This window comes from Chaetomium tenue (genome assembly GCF_020726465.1).
Source record: "Chaetomium tenue strain MPI-SDFR-AT-0079 chromosome Unknown F5144scaffold_2, whole genome shotgun sequence".
NCBI classification, from domain to species: domain Eukaryota; kingdom Fungi; phylum Ascomycota; class Sordariomycetes; order Sordariales; family Chaetomiaceae; genus Chaetomium; species Chaetomium tenue.
The window spans coordinates 3,399,888-3,414,046 of NW_027117330.1; the positions used below are offsets into that span (position 1 = coordinate 3,399,888).

Consider the following 14,159-nt stretch of genomic DNA (forward strand, 5'->3'; position numbering starts at 1 on the left):
GCTCACTGATCACCCTGATCACTTCCCTAGCTCCCTGATTGGTTTTCCAACCGATTGGTCCGGGCGTCCTGCGCCCCGTGGTCCCACCTGTTGGCATATTCGTGACAGTGAAACGCCTACGCCTCCTACGCATCCCCATCGTTCCCCGGGACTTCGCCTAGGTCGAAGTCGTTATTCGGCTCTCTCTTTCTCGGACCCTGCCCTTAGTGTTTCCATCTTGTCGTGTCATGTGACATCCTTTGAGGTTGTGGACTTCGCCCCCTTTTCGCCTTCTCACTCCTGTTTTCCCACTATCGTCCCCTGTCCTCTGCCATAGTAAAACTGACCATCATAAATCCGCTGAACCCAAAAGAGAGATTCAGGTCAAGGACAATACCGTTGACCAGGAAGCACTTTTCTATAAACACTTTCCTATAAACAGACTGCTACAATGTTATGTGCATTATGTAGAACTGTCTCGCGGTTTGTACTCCACAACTGCATTTCTCATACATTTGCAACAAAATGAAAAAGTCCAACGTCGAACGTACGACATGGAGAACAAAATGCAGGACCAGATTATCTCAACATATACGTACGATAGCCAAAGCGTCTGTCTGGCAAAGCAGCTAATGAGGTCCAGATGACACGATAGGGTTAGATGTAGACCCTCTACACGTCCGGTTGACCCCAGGCGACGATGATCAATATCGATGGCAGTGGCTTCCTGAGAAAGGGCATCTTTTTGAGAAACACCTCAGCAAGCTCTCAACCGGCCCCCTTATGGAATTGTATCGAGAGGTGGGGAGCTCCTTCCACGCCGTGAAGCGGCCGTCAACGGAGGAAAAAGCCATACAAAGCAGTCCCATCGACGAAATCCAGGCACTCAGACTCGCGAACTCTGAGCTCGAGAGCCTGGCAGAAGAGAGTTCGCTTCGACTAAAGCAGCATGAGCGGATGTTCTATCGTGTTAAACAACAGTACCGGGTCCAGAAACGTCAGAATAAGCAGTTGAAGGCAATAATAGGGAGATGTAGGAGTGTCATGATTGATTTTATCCAAGACAGTGCATCGGTACAATAATGTAAAAAGCATTTTATGCAGAATTCTCATTGAGAGTTGTGGCTCTCGGAACCGCGGATCCGACCAACGCGTGTGATTATCACAATACCATCCCATGCACTAGCCCGCGCCAAATTGATCGCTTCACGTTGGTCCCAATAGACGCGCGCTTTAATGATGAAGATGATTGGCTAGAATGCGATGGTGAGCCATTATCAGATATCAGATATGGTATTTTGCATAGAGAAGTCTGGTCTTAAGAAAAGAGAAATCCATAGAGACGACTAAAATTAGATACATACAGTGTTGGTTGCTCATCGCATCCGTCCTCGGCCACCACGCCAGGAATGGCAGTGAGCGCCGCAAGTTTTTTCGGACCGGACCAGACCGGCCGGCCAATCATTAGCCGGGTGGGGTGTCCACTACCAAGTGCTCCTTGAACCCGATGACCGTGATGCTGGGTTTCTCGACACGTACGTTGATGAATGTGTTGCGTACGCGCCTACGCACTCGCACCACGTAACGTTGCCCGGCTTGTTACGTAGAAGCAACCGCCAAACTTTTCGTTTTCCGGTCGTAGAAAAAGCCTTCTGTTCACCATGCTTTCACCGCCACCACCTCAAGGCAATTTTCCGTCGCTCAATCCACGATTTCTCTCTCCAGAGTATACCTCTCCCAACAAGCTAACTACCTGCAGATAGACGGATAAAACGACACAGCTCAGCCTCCAACCAACGTGCATGCATCATGGCGGCGCCTCTGGTTGGCGTGAGTAGCCCAAGGACTCAGAATCGCGTTCAGCAACGCAGCTGACAAGAAATGTATCTAGATCGACAGAGTGAACTTCAATCGCATTAGGGCCAAGGCCAAATACCAGCTCGACATCGAAGCCGATCAGCACTGCGACGCGGAGACGATGACACTGCTAATTGCTTGGCTCAACCGCCGTTACCGCAACCACAAGGCGTTTTTCGCCCTGCTCGACACCCAGGGACTCGACGTTACAGCGTGCACTGTTCCCAAGGTCGAGGATATGTTTCTGTTTCACCGGGATGATGTGCATAAGGTCTTGTCAGTCGCACACTTCAGTCGCGGCCGGGCTCGCGTAATGTCATTCGACGGAACTAGTGACAAGCCTTCGCCTGAACGAGGACGCTGCCAGGATAATGAGACTGAACCACCTTCGCGCCGCCATCCTGGGACAGTCTGCTTTCCACCTCGCCAACGGCTACGATGGGATGGCGCCCGTGGTGTTCCTAGCTGCCTCGGGAAGGCAGAGCTTCGCTTGCTCTTCTAGGCAATCAAGAGATTGAGGACGATGGTCCACTCATCTCAATAACCTGCCTGTGGTGGTAACTACTTACTGGCCATTCTGCCATCAAGGGCATCGTCAATCAGACCTCCCTTGATACTTCCTCAACCCACCGCGCCAATCGTCGGCCGATCGATTGACTCTCCGTCAGTGCTCGAGCGTCTCCCGTCACACTGTATAGGGGGTGTGCAGTTTGTTCTCGGAACAAGGTTCCTATAACATAACCCAGGGACATACAATATTTAGGTCAAGCTGAACGTCCTTGAATTTCGGCCCCAAAAGTCCCAAAGCTTGCGTTGATCGAAAGCTCTCGCAAAGCCCTATCTAGCCACACCACGTGCACCGACGCGTAATCCGCAGCGCGGCCGCAGTGGGCGTGGAAAGAAGGGCGATCCGGGACACGCAGTCGCCCTGGAAATCTCTATTGCCCACGCACGGACCCACGAGCTACCCGACCCACCCACAGTTACCCAGACGACCACGCCCTGAACCCCTGAGTGGAGGCGGGATGGCCGGCCCTACTGCCCCAGTCCAAAGGGGAAGAAGTGGGCTAGAGCAGTCCCGACACTTGCCCCCCACCCCGCCCCTCTCACCCCCACCCTCCGACATAGAGGTTATCAAGAAGATGGTTGACGAGCTGGTGGGACTAGCAGACCCCGAGAAGAAAGGGACAGCCAGAGGCATGGGACAGGACCTGCTAGCAGCCGTCCGGAAGGTGCACAACGCGTCTCAGTCACAGACTGGAAACATCTCGCTTGCCAACCTCCGCAAGGTGGTGGCCGAGGAAATGAAGGCAGCCGTCAACGGAACCGGAGCCCAGGACAGAGGATCCTGGGCCGCAGTGGCCGCTCATGGAGCTGCCCCCTCTCAGCCGCAGCCTAACACGCCGACAAAGATAGTGCCGACCCGCATAAACAAGGAGATTCTAGTCAGAGGCAGAGGAATGCCAGCCGATCTCGCCAAACGCACCCCGCAAGAAACCATACAGGCCATCAACCGGGTGTTTATCAAGAAGGGAGCAGTTGCGGCCCGAAGGCTCCCCAGCGGCGATACAATCGTCACATTCCAGAACGCAGGCGCGAGAGATTGGCACTCGATGAACACCAACTGGATCAAGGAGGCTTTCGGAGAGCAGGCCGAGGAGAGCAAGAGAACCTTTGCAGTCCTGCTAAAGGGCGTGTGGAAGAAGGACCTCCAGGGGGTCACCGAGGAGGAATTCGGGAAACAAACAGGCCTCCACACAGTCGATAAAGTGAAGGTCAGAGTGCCGAGACACAGGGAGGCGACCCGGGCAACAGTGCTGGTTGCTTTAACCTCCTAGGAGGAAGCACGCAAGGCGTGCGACGAGGGAGTGATCTGGAAGGCTCAACTACTGGACTGCGAGCCTTACTGGGCTGCCCTCAGCCCAACACAGTGCTACAAGTGCTGGAAGTGCGGACACACACAACATCATTGCAAGGCTACCCCATTGTGCCCGCGCTGCGGGACGAAAGCCCATGGAGAGGGCGGCAGGGACGGCGAGAACCAGTGCCCTACTCACAAAAACGAAATTCCGCTCCGATGCCCGGCCTGCGGAGGAAGGCATCCGGCGTGGTCAGGAGAGTGCCCGGAGAAGTCGAGGACCCTCGCCAAGGCCAAGGAGGCCTACCAGTTCCGGCCACGGACTTATGAGACCGCAGCGGCGAACTCTGCCAGCACGGCCCCTACGAGCGCTCCCGCGTTTAACTTCGAGGGCGAGGAGAGGGACGACAACAGCTATCAGGTGGTAGGCAGGAAGAGGTTGAGAGGAAGACCGACGAATGCGGCTGCGGCCCAACGTCAGGCTCTCTTAGACCCCCAGCAGACCAGGATCAACTTCGAGGCTCCGAGAGTGCAGTTCGCAAACCCGGTAGTCAACGGTGTCTACACCGCCGCTCCGCCGCCCCGGGCGCCCGAACCGGCTACCGGACCAACGCCTGCCGTCGCCGCCAACCCTGCGGTCACTGCTACTCCGAACCAACGCGACCCCGAGGGGGACACTACGATGGACTCGATCACCGTCGCAGGCAATGAAAATTAAAATCCTACTCTGGAACACCGAAGGAAACAAGCAAACACTGGAAGTCTTGCTGGAGGAGGCCAAATACGACCTCTTGGCGGTGCAGGAACCGTGGATTAACAAGGAGACGAAGTCTACATACTGCCCCCGGAGCAGCAGATACCACCTGGTACACAAGCTCGAGGGGCGGGCAGCGATATACGTAAGCAAAAGATTTGAAATCAGGCAGTGGGACTCCGAAGCCACGGAGAATTGGTGCCGCGTGTGGTTTCCAGAGGCGGACCTCGGAAGGGAAGACCCCGGATTCGAGCTTTGGTCCATATACAACCCTCCCGGCGGCGAGAACGTACCGAGAGCCCTGCAAGGGCGGCCAAGGCCAAGCCACCCGGTGGTTCTAGCAGGAGACTTCAACCTAAAGAACCCACTGTGGGACAAGTTCGGACGCTACGATAGGAAATCGGAAGACCTACTGCAGCTGGGTTCCTTGTGGGACCTCACCATCAGAACTCCAAGGGGGGCGACAACGCGAGCTCCCCAGGGGCGGCAGCGAGGCCGCCCGTCAACCATCGACCAGTTCTGGACTTCGGAAAACCTCCAAACAGTATACTACGGGGAAGAATGCCGTGGAAAGTCAGACCACTACCCACAAGTGCTCGAGGTCGGGGAAGGGCATGGGCCGAGACCAACCCAACCGGATGGCTGGGCCTGGAAGAAGATGGACAGGGAGAGGGTGAAGGCTGAATCAGAGCTGCTATGCAAGGCCATGGGACTTACAGACCCGGGACCGGACGGGCTGCTGGCCAGGACCCGAACAGTCGAGGGTCTTGATAAAGCTTTCGGCAGCCTGGTCGAGTGGCTCACCTGGGTCGCGGGGGAAAGCACTCCAAGGAGGAAGGCGAGCTGTGGCTACAGCTCTCCTTGGTGGACAGTGGAAGTGCAGCAGGCCGCCCGGAAGGCCAGGAAAGCCGAGAGGCTGGCGAAGGAGACGCGGGCAGAGTACTGCTGGGAGGAGCTCGGCGAAAGGCTCAAGGACCTTGCCAGAACAACGCGCGAAGCACGGACGAGGGCTTGGAGGAACAACCTGCAGGAAGCAAACGAGGCAAAGAAGCCCGATCAGATGTGGAGCTTGGAAAGATGGGCCAGGCTACGGAGCTTTTTGCCGCCAGAACCACCGAGGCTGCCGGAATTTAAGGACTCGTCCGGGCAGGTAACGGCCGAAACGCACGACCAGAAGGCTAGCGCACTGGCCGAGAGGTTCTTCCCGGATCCACCGGCCAACCTAACGGATGTGGAAGATCAAACCTTTTTGGGCAGCTGGAACCCGGGCTTCGACGTTGTACAAGCAGTGACGCCGACCGAGATCACGGAAACGATAGGAAGAGCAAGCCCCTGGAAGGCGCCAGGCGAGGATTTGCTCCCGATGGGCCTTCTGAAGGCGTGCGGAGCACCGTTAGCTGAAGTGCTGGCCCTTCTGGCGACAAGGTGTCTGGAGCTAGGATGGTTCCCGAACCGTTTCAAGAGGGCGAAGACTGTAGTACTACCGAAACCAGGAAAGGCTCCGCCGGTGTATCAGACCCCGGGGGGATACAGGCCCATTGCTCTGCTGCCAACCCTAGGGAAGGTAATAGAGTCAGTGGTCGCCAGGAAGGTCACTCAAACTGCAGAAGTCAACGGCCTCTTACCAGATGAACAAATGGGGAACAGAGCACACCGCTTCACAGAGCTGGCTGTCCGGCTAGTAGTAGCCCAGGTCCAGGAGGCGTGGAGACAGAAGGGTGCGGCGTCCCTATTGCAACTGGACATCTCAGGAGCCTTTGACACGGTCAACCACACCCGACTGCTAGCAACTTTGCGAGAAATGGGCTACCCGAGGTGGCTGGTCCTCTGGACGAGAGACTGGTTGACTGGTCGAGAGGCCACCCTTCTTTTCGACGGCAAGACGGCGGCACCGACGGCAATTCGGGCAGGGGTCCCCCAAGGCTCACCCCTTTCCCCTGTTCTCTTCATCCTCTATATTTCCTCATTATACAAGCAGCTAAAAGACGAGCACCCTCACTTGGCTATAACGGGGTTTGCGGATGACACCAACCTCCTGGTGTTTGGTCGAAACCCCGAGGCCAATGTCCGGCAACTGGAGGCGGCGTGGGAAACATGCATGCGATGGGCGGACAGTCGGGGGATGAAGTTCGCCCCGGAAAAGAGCGAACTGATCCATTTCAACAAGGGACGACGGCAGTGGACAAACCAGCTGGAACTCACTAACCCAGGGGGAGGCACCAGCCCCGTCAGACCGAAGGAGTCTGCCAGGTTCCTGGGAGTCTGGCTGGACCGGAAGCTCAACTGGAAAGCCCACCTGGCGGCGGTGGAGAAGAAGCTGAGGACCCAGAGCTATGCCCTGTCGAGGCTAGCGGCATCGACGTGGGGACTGGGTCTAGCCAAAGCGCGAGAAGTGTACACAAAGTGCATCCGGTCAGCGCTGGCCTATGGCGCATCGTCGTTCCACATTCCCACGGATGTGGGAGGCGAACCGGTGAAGAAAGGCATCACCAAGGCCCTCGGGAAGGCCCAGAACAAGAGCCTGAGGATTGTGGCGGGAGCCTTTAAGTCTACCCCCATCCGTAACCTCGAGACAGAGACGTGGGTACCACCGTTGGACTTATACCTAAACAAACGGCTTGCAGATTTCGAAAACCGACTCCAACAACCCGATCTGGACGACGGCCAAGGCGGCAAAAAGACGGCGGGGAGCGTTATCCTTACCGCCTGCCGCAAGATACAGCAGAGACTCAGCTCGAGGAGGGGCAACAGGGGCCGACCGCAAACCTTGAGACCTCAAGGGCCCACGGCGGTAGAGAGAGCCGCGGGCACGATCATGCGCTGGACGGGGGGAACCATAGACACGGACAAGGCAGTAGAAGAGGCCTGGAGAGCGAGGTGGTTAAAGGAACGGGACGGCAGAGCAATCACCAGGCCGGCGGACGACTTTGACCATCAGCGGGAGACGCTATTCCGGAACGAAACCCTAAGGAGGCATGACGGTCTCAGCAAGGCGAAAAGCTCACTGCTCATTCAAATCCGGACGGGAGCAATAGGCTTACGGGACTACTTGTTTACACGGGAAGTCCCGGAGGTTCTGACGCCTGCCTGCGAGTGTGGCGAGGGACGAGAGACTGCCGAACACCTGGTAGTGTGGTGTTTGGCCCCACCGTTGACGCGAAGATGGGAGAGAACTGGAATTCGGACACGACGGGACTTTTACTCAGTTCTACACGGTATCAATCCCACGACTGCACGGCTTGCGAGGAGGATCCTCGACTGGCTGATGGACTCGGGGAGGCTGCCGATGTACAGCTTGGCCAGGAGGCTCGAGCTGGAAACGGCGGCCTGAAGCGCCCCCGTTCGGAGGCCAGGAGGCCTCCTCTCTTTGTATACGTAGACTCACCAGAACGCATCGTTCCTTGATTGTTGGTAGGGGTTTTTCACCCGGCCCGGGAGGGCACGGTTTTCCTGTACACTAAATAGCAGAGGGTCCGGCACGCCCTAGGGCATAGCGGAGTATGAATGTAACGAACCTACTCCAGGATCCTATCCTGTTAGGGTTCAGCTTCGGTGAAGGTAATCTCTCTAGGATGCTTAGGTTCGGTGCAGCCAATGGGTGCACAACAATAGACTTGTCTCAACAGTAGGCTTGCGAGCTTGTGACGAACTGTAGTTGTGATTGCTAACTGGAGAACTCCCAGAGCTCTCCAGAACGAGTGGCTATATACTAGCTATCTAAGGGTGCTCAGAGTGCTCAGGGCCTCAGCTCTGAGCATCCTGAGCACAGGATGCTCAGGGTGCTCACAGTTCCCTTAACGAGCAGAATGAGCACCTGCTCATTCCCTTGGCACGGCCCTTTATGAGCAACAGGGCTGTTCCTTCATTGGCTGCGCGTTCGTACGCAGTGATTGGACCGGGGTACTGCCAGCGTACCCCGCCGGCCGGCTGCATGCGGCCATAACCGTGACAATGAATAATACATAATTATACGAGAACATGATGGATGTTTAGAGAGGTACCTAGTTATTCATACTTTTAACAGTGTACTTTAGTAGAATAAATAGTACTAGAACTCTTATACTTGAGTAGCACTAATGGGTATCTTAACAATTCCGGACCAGCCATCTATGTATCCAACATCTAACCAAGCTCCCAATTATCTTTGTGAAGATTCAACCCTCATAAACTTCCAACCATTGCAGCACAACCAGCAACTACCACCATGCCCAGAGCAAGATTGGCCCTTGGCGCGGCCCCATCTGTAGGCGGCCCCGTGGGGCGAGCAGTTGGGGCAGGCGCTGTGTAGGGGCCACCCGCGGTCGGGGAATGGGTAGGCGCCGTGACAGTTTGGGTTGCGACAACAGACGTGAATGGTACACCGCCGGTCGTGGTCTTAGCCCCGATGAACGCCGGTACCTGTGTGGCAGCGCTCGGATTGGGTGTAGCCGTGGTGTTGGCGGGGTTGAGCACTCTATTTTCAGCTCGTTAGCACCTAATCGTGCAAGTTGCCCGGGTTGGGTTTGGGCGCGAGGACGCCTCAAGGTTACTTACCCATCCAAGACATGAACCACGCCGTTGGCGATGATCAGGTCGGTGGCGATGACTCGTGCGCTGTTGACGAAGAGTGAACCGTTCACAGCCCGGAAGTTGAGGTTGGCGCCCTGGGCGGTCCGCTGGGTGCCTGCAGCCATATGTTGGCTGTACAAGACCTGGCCTTGCACGACGTGGTAGTTGAGCACCGTCGTGAGCTGGTCGATCGTCATGGTGCTGATGACACTGCCGATGGCGTTGAAGGCATCGTTGTTGGGTACAAACAGTGTCATGTCGGCCGCGTTGTTGAGCGGCTCCTCAATGGCGGCTTGCCGGAGTGCACCCACAGCTCCGGTAAACCCGTCGGCGACCAGCGTATCCGTCATCCGGGTGGGCATCATCAACGGGGTGTCGATGATGTGCATTGTTCCACCCGTATGGTTCAAGTCCTAGGTCAATGTCAGTTGAGAGCAGCAATGGGGATGAAGGGAGAGATGGGACATACACAGGCCGTGACGGTGGACAGAACGCCCTTCCCCGAGAGGAAGGCCACGCCCCCGTTCTGGAACCGTGACTGGACTACTTGTCCGCCAGTGACGTTCGAGTAGCCAGCCAGGTTGAGGAATGTCGGGGCCGACTTCGCCGTGACGTTGGCAAAGTCGGCCAGGGGGTACACGCCTTCGAGCACGTGGTAGCTCAAGAAGGCGGCGAGGAGGTTTGGATCCACCGCCAGATCCGTGGCCAACGCGCTGCCGTAGAGTTGGGCCAGCGCGTTGTTGCTTGGGGCGAGGAGGGTGATACCCCTCGCACTGCCCAGGATCTGGTTGACCAGTGGCTCTGAGGCGAGCCACGCGGCCAAGGTGGAGAGGTTGCCGCTCTGGGCGGCGATGACCTCTGGCAGCGACTGGGCGAAGGAGAGAGTCGCTGCCACCAACGAGAAGAGGAAGAGAAAGAACCGCATCGTGAAGGTGTCCGATAAAAGAAAGTGAAAAAAAGTATATCATCACTTGATCGGACTTCTTGGTTCTTGATGGGAAGGCGGCTGGAGGTTTGGGGGGAGAGAAGACAAGAATAAAAGCACAATGCAATCAGTAAAGAAGTCGCCACAGCCAAAAAAGGAAATTCCCCAAAGGGGAAAACGTAGTCACTGGATGGCAATCAGTAGACAATCAGTAGGCAATCAGTGAATAACCAGTAAACAATCAGCGAGCAAGTTGCCACTGTCCAAAAGAGGAAAGGAGGAAAACAGAGTCAGTGGACGGCAATCAGTAAACAGATACAATCAGCCAGCAAGTCGCCACTGTCCAGAAGAGGAAAGGAGGTAAACACAGCCACTGGACGGTAATCAGTCAACAATCAACCAGCAAGTTGCCCCTGTCCAGAAGAGGAAAGCAGGAAAACAGTCACGGGGGCTCGGCTCACGGGGAGTCGGGTCACGGGGCCGGGTCCCGGCCTCGGGAAGTCGGGGCACAAGAAGTTCCGTCATGAAGGGTGGCGAGACTTCCCTCATTGAAACTGCAAGCGTTCTCCATCACATAACTCATGTACATGTAGTAATCCTAGCAAGATCACCATCGAGGTTTGAGGCCGTTCGAGACAGTAGGAACCGCTATGGGCAGACACCGACATGTGACTTACTCATGAAATAACAAAAGACAACTGGGAGTATCTACTGAACCAGAAACTTTCAATATGTAGACTTCAACTCAAACCAACGGACCCCTAATGTGACTTCCTACACGCCACACGAAGAGCGCGACCACGGTTAGGTTGATACCGATAGGGATCAGGAAGAGCTTGCGCTTAGCGGCGGAGGGCCGCGGGTCCACGTGCGTGATATAGATATGGCCGGGCAGGAGCGTGGCGCAGAAGGGTTGGAGGGCGGCGGGGGTAGGTTGGAAGGCGTAGGGTAGGGATGAGGAGCTGGTGGTGGTAGACTTTTTGGAGGGGATGAGGCGGGCTTTGGGTTTGGGAGCCATAGCGATGATGGTGATGGTAGGAGTTGTATTGAGAATTGATTCAGGGGCGGGTTTGTTGTGTTGACTGAAAGGCGGTCGAGGATGTGAAAAATAAAGGGGGAAGTAGAATTTTAATGGTATCGGATTATCCTGTAATGAAGTGTATGATGGAATTGAAGATGATAACTGAAGATAAATAAATAAATGTGATTTTGTGAGATGTTGAGGACAACCTCGTGGAGCAGATAGAGGTTCCGTCCCCTTCCTTAGTTTATCTGATTTTAAACTGAATGATCTTAGGTAGTCTTTACGATCACCGGTAAAGTCTCTTAGACTTGTATTGGCTGGTCCCTACCCATCATGGAAGTAGGCGGGAATTATAAGGGAATAACTACTGCCTATTTCCACAACTTATGTTATCTTCAGTAAATCATTCGTGCTCAAACTTGTTACATTGACCCCTCTCCAACTCTCCCCTTTCCAACCAAAACAAACCCCCACCGACCCCCACACAGCCCACCTGACAACCACGCACCCCCACCCCACACCACCACCACCTAACCAACCAACTACCTAACTAACCTTCTCCAACCGCACCCTCAACCCCTCATTAACCACCGCCTCCACCCTCCCCTCCCCATCCACCTCAAACACAAACAAATCCACCGGCACCGACCCATACACCACCGCCGTCACCCCCACCCACGTCGCACAATCCGTCACAAACACGCCCCCCTCACTATCCTCCCCACTGACCTCCTCAAACGTTGCCTTGAACGCCACGCGCCGCCCCCCGTCCGGGCGCGCCTCCTCCAACCCCGTGGGGTAGAGGCGGACGGAGGGCTTGAGGTAGGGGAAGAGGGAGGACGAGATGTTGCTGGTTAGGGCGACGCTGAGGAGCGCCATGTCCGTGCCGTTGGAGAGCCAGTGCGTGACGTTGAGGCCGGGGGCGGTGGCGTCGACGGTGATGGTGAGGGAGGAGTTGAGGGGGGGCGTGGTGGTGTTGCTGTAAGGGGCGGAGCGCAGTGCGGTGGAGTTCGGGGCGGCGAGGCTGGCGTGCCGGTAGTGGCCGGAGAAAGTGAGGCTCGCTTGGGCCCGCGCGATGTAAGAGAGGGTGGGGATGTAGGTGTTGGTGAGGGCCTCGGCGATGGCGTTGGTGATTCCCGCGGGTGCGTCCCCCGCTGCGAGCACGCTGATGCCGATGTCGAGTTCGGGGATGAGTGCGAAGAGGGAGCTGTAGGAGCCGATGCTGCCGATTTTGTTGTAGGTGTGCACGAACTGGTAGGTTTGGTCTGCGGTTTTATTTTATTTTGTCAGTTGTGACGGACGGGGCTTTTCCGAGGGCTTGGAGACGGACTTTTCTGTAGCTCGATCCGCCGGATGCCCCATGGCATGCCAACGGCCGCTTTTGGATCCGAGCTAAACGATGTCGGCTTAAGCCACCGTCTGGTCATAGCCGGTTTGATCAGGGACGACCGCAATATGGCACGACCAAGGGATGACATATCACCGGTTGAGGTGTACATGTTGCCAGTCCTAGCAATACCAGTGAGCTCAAATTAGAAAGCAAGAATTGGGTTGCACCCTTACGCCTTTTCCTCGCCCAGCTCCGCTCCCCATGTCGTCTTCCGCTTCGTCCCTGGAATGATGCTGACGGACTCTACCGGCTCGTCATAAAACGTGTGCTCAAGGCCCAATGGCGTCAACACCGCATCCGTGACCAGAGACTTGAACGTCTTGCCCGTAATACGTTCCGCCACGAATGACAACAACACGAAGCCAAGATCAGAATAGGCCGGTGTTGTGTAGGGCGCAAATGACGGCGGCAGTTTTGCCAACCCCTCAAATAGCTGTTCCCGATCACAGGTCGGGTTGGTACCGCAGGGTGGGAAAGTACCGTTAGGCAGAGGAGGGAAGCCCAGACTGTGCAGGGTGGTCATGTTGATTTGGTAGCTGAGTTCGCCGAGTAAGGCATCTGGATTCCGGTTAGCATGTAATTACAGATGTTAATTCATTGGAGAGCGTACAGTCTCGGATCAACCCGGACATCTGGCTTGCGAGTGAGCCGATTGTGATAGACTCCCAATCAGGAGTAAATATGGGCGAGCTGGAGGCATTGTTGGCGATTTCCGCTATCTCGGGCAGATGCTTTGTGATCGGGTCGTTCCAGATCCCGTCTCCCACCGTCGCCAAAAAAGTAAGCACCGTGAAAATCTTTGTGACGCTGCCGATCCGGAAGACGGTGTTGCCGTCCACTTTGGTAACGCCACTCGAGTTGAACGTGTTCAAGTTTGGTGCTGTCCAATAACGAGACCATAACGGCAAGTCCTCACTGCCGGTGAACACCTCCACGGCATAGGAGAAGTATTGCGAGCCAGTGCTGGTATCATTGTCGATGTTCTTGAAAAAGACGTCGTCCAGAGTCTTGGCCACGCTGGCGATCACTGGACTCTTTGCAAGGTTTGTCGGCCGGGGAAGCAAGGGGCCATAGAGAGGGCAATTCTGCTTGGCTGCCGAAAGGGGCAGATGTGAAACCAACGTCACGAGAGCGGCGGTAGCGAAATGCATCGTGATTCTCGTCTTGAATTGCGTGAGAATGGAGTTGGAACCGGGAACCGTCTTCACACGGCGCGATTGTTGAACACCCCAGCGCAGTTATTTACGTATTAATTATCCGAGCAGATCAGTCTTCATAAACCCGGAAGCCCCGCAAAAGAGTAGTAGTATAATTAACCCCGGTAGCACTCTGTCATAGCCCATTGACAAGGAACACTGTCAGGTGTCTTCTACTTTAACTCGGGATGTGGTTCGGGTGGCTTGCCGCGCAATGGGGCCATGCAAGGGACCTTCGGATCTGGCCGACGGCTAGCAAAGACGGCAATACTTTTGGGTTCTACAAGCTATGTTTAAGGCTTCTATGCGTCTTCGAAACAATTGCGGAAAGTCGAGGCCCGACCAGCCCCTTTCTAGCGTCACATTTGAGACTCTTAGGCAGAGTGTTTCATATCAGGAATATTGGAGCAATTATGCTATGCCAAGAAGGGATATCAAGTTTTAACGGCGAGCCTTTCTTAAAGAGAACCAGGCTGCCGGTTCGAGATCGGCAAGACCGGGTCCTTTTGGGCAGTCTGCGAAGGACTTTGGGTCGGAGACAGGGAGACAGACTTTAGGCTGAGCGAACGAGGCAAAAATAGACGGGGCCGATGCAAGCGTAAATGAACCCATAATACCCCAGATATAA

The 14,159-nt window shown here is 55.6% G+C and overlaps 4 protein-coding genes across 4 annotated transcripts; 1 reads left to right on the top strand and 3 right to left on the bottom strand.

The window, feature by feature from the left end:
- Nucleotides 1-135: 135 nt before the first annotated feature.
- F5144DRAFT_563006 (uncharacterized protein) lies at nt 136-1,357 on the top strand. Its single transcript, XM_066788352.1, has 2 exons — nt 136-574; nt 623-1,357. Exons 1-2 carry the CDS (start codon nt 505-507, stop codon nt 1,060-1,062), a joined length of 510 nt encoding a protein of 169 aa, XP_066646820.1. The 5' UTR covers nt 136-504; the 3' UTR covers nt 1,063-1,357.
- Nucleotides 1,358-7,943: 6,586 nt separating this feature from the next.
- Nucleotides 7,944-8,399, bottom strand: F5144DRAFT_618840 (uncharacterized protein). Its single transcript, XM_066791946.1, has 3 exons — nt 8,332-8,399; nt 8,236-8,285; nt 7,944-8,161 (listed from the first exon to the last, which is right to left on the bottom strand). Exons 1-3 carry the CDS (start codon nt 8,387-8,389, stop codon nt 7,985-7,987), a joined length of 285 nt encoding a protein of 94 aa, XP_066646821.1. The 5' UTR covers nt 8,390-8,399; the 3' UTR covers nt 7,944-7,984.
- Nucleotides 8,400-8,589: 190 nt separating this feature from the next.
- F5144DRAFT_126570 (FAS1 domain-containing protein) lies at nt 8,590-9,990 on the bottom strand. The gene is made up of 3 exons (XM_066782263.1): nt 9,466-9,990; nt 8,982-9,409; nt 8,590-8,901 (listed from the first exon to the last, which is right to left on the bottom strand). Exons 1-3 carry the CDS (start codon nt 9,919-9,921, stop codon nt 8,610-8,612), a joined length of 1,176 nt encoding a protein of 391 aa, XP_066646822.1. The 5' UTR covers nt 9,922-9,990; the 3' UTR covers nt 8,590-8,609.
- A 1,501-nt stretch (nt 9,991-11,491) lies between these two features.
- F5144DRAFT_527584 (beta-lactamase/transpeptidase-like protein) lies at nt 11,492-13,486 on the bottom strand (the record flags this gene model as incomplete). The annotated part of the gene is made up of 4 exons (XM_066786859.1): nt 11,492-12,210; nt 12,276-12,454; nt 12,509-12,871; nt 12,960-13,486. 4 exons carry the CDS (start codon nt 13,484-13,486, stop codon nt 11,492-11,494), a joined length of 1,788 nt encoding a protein of 595 aa, XP_066646823.1.
- Nucleotides 13,487-14,159: the final 673 nt, after the last annotated feature.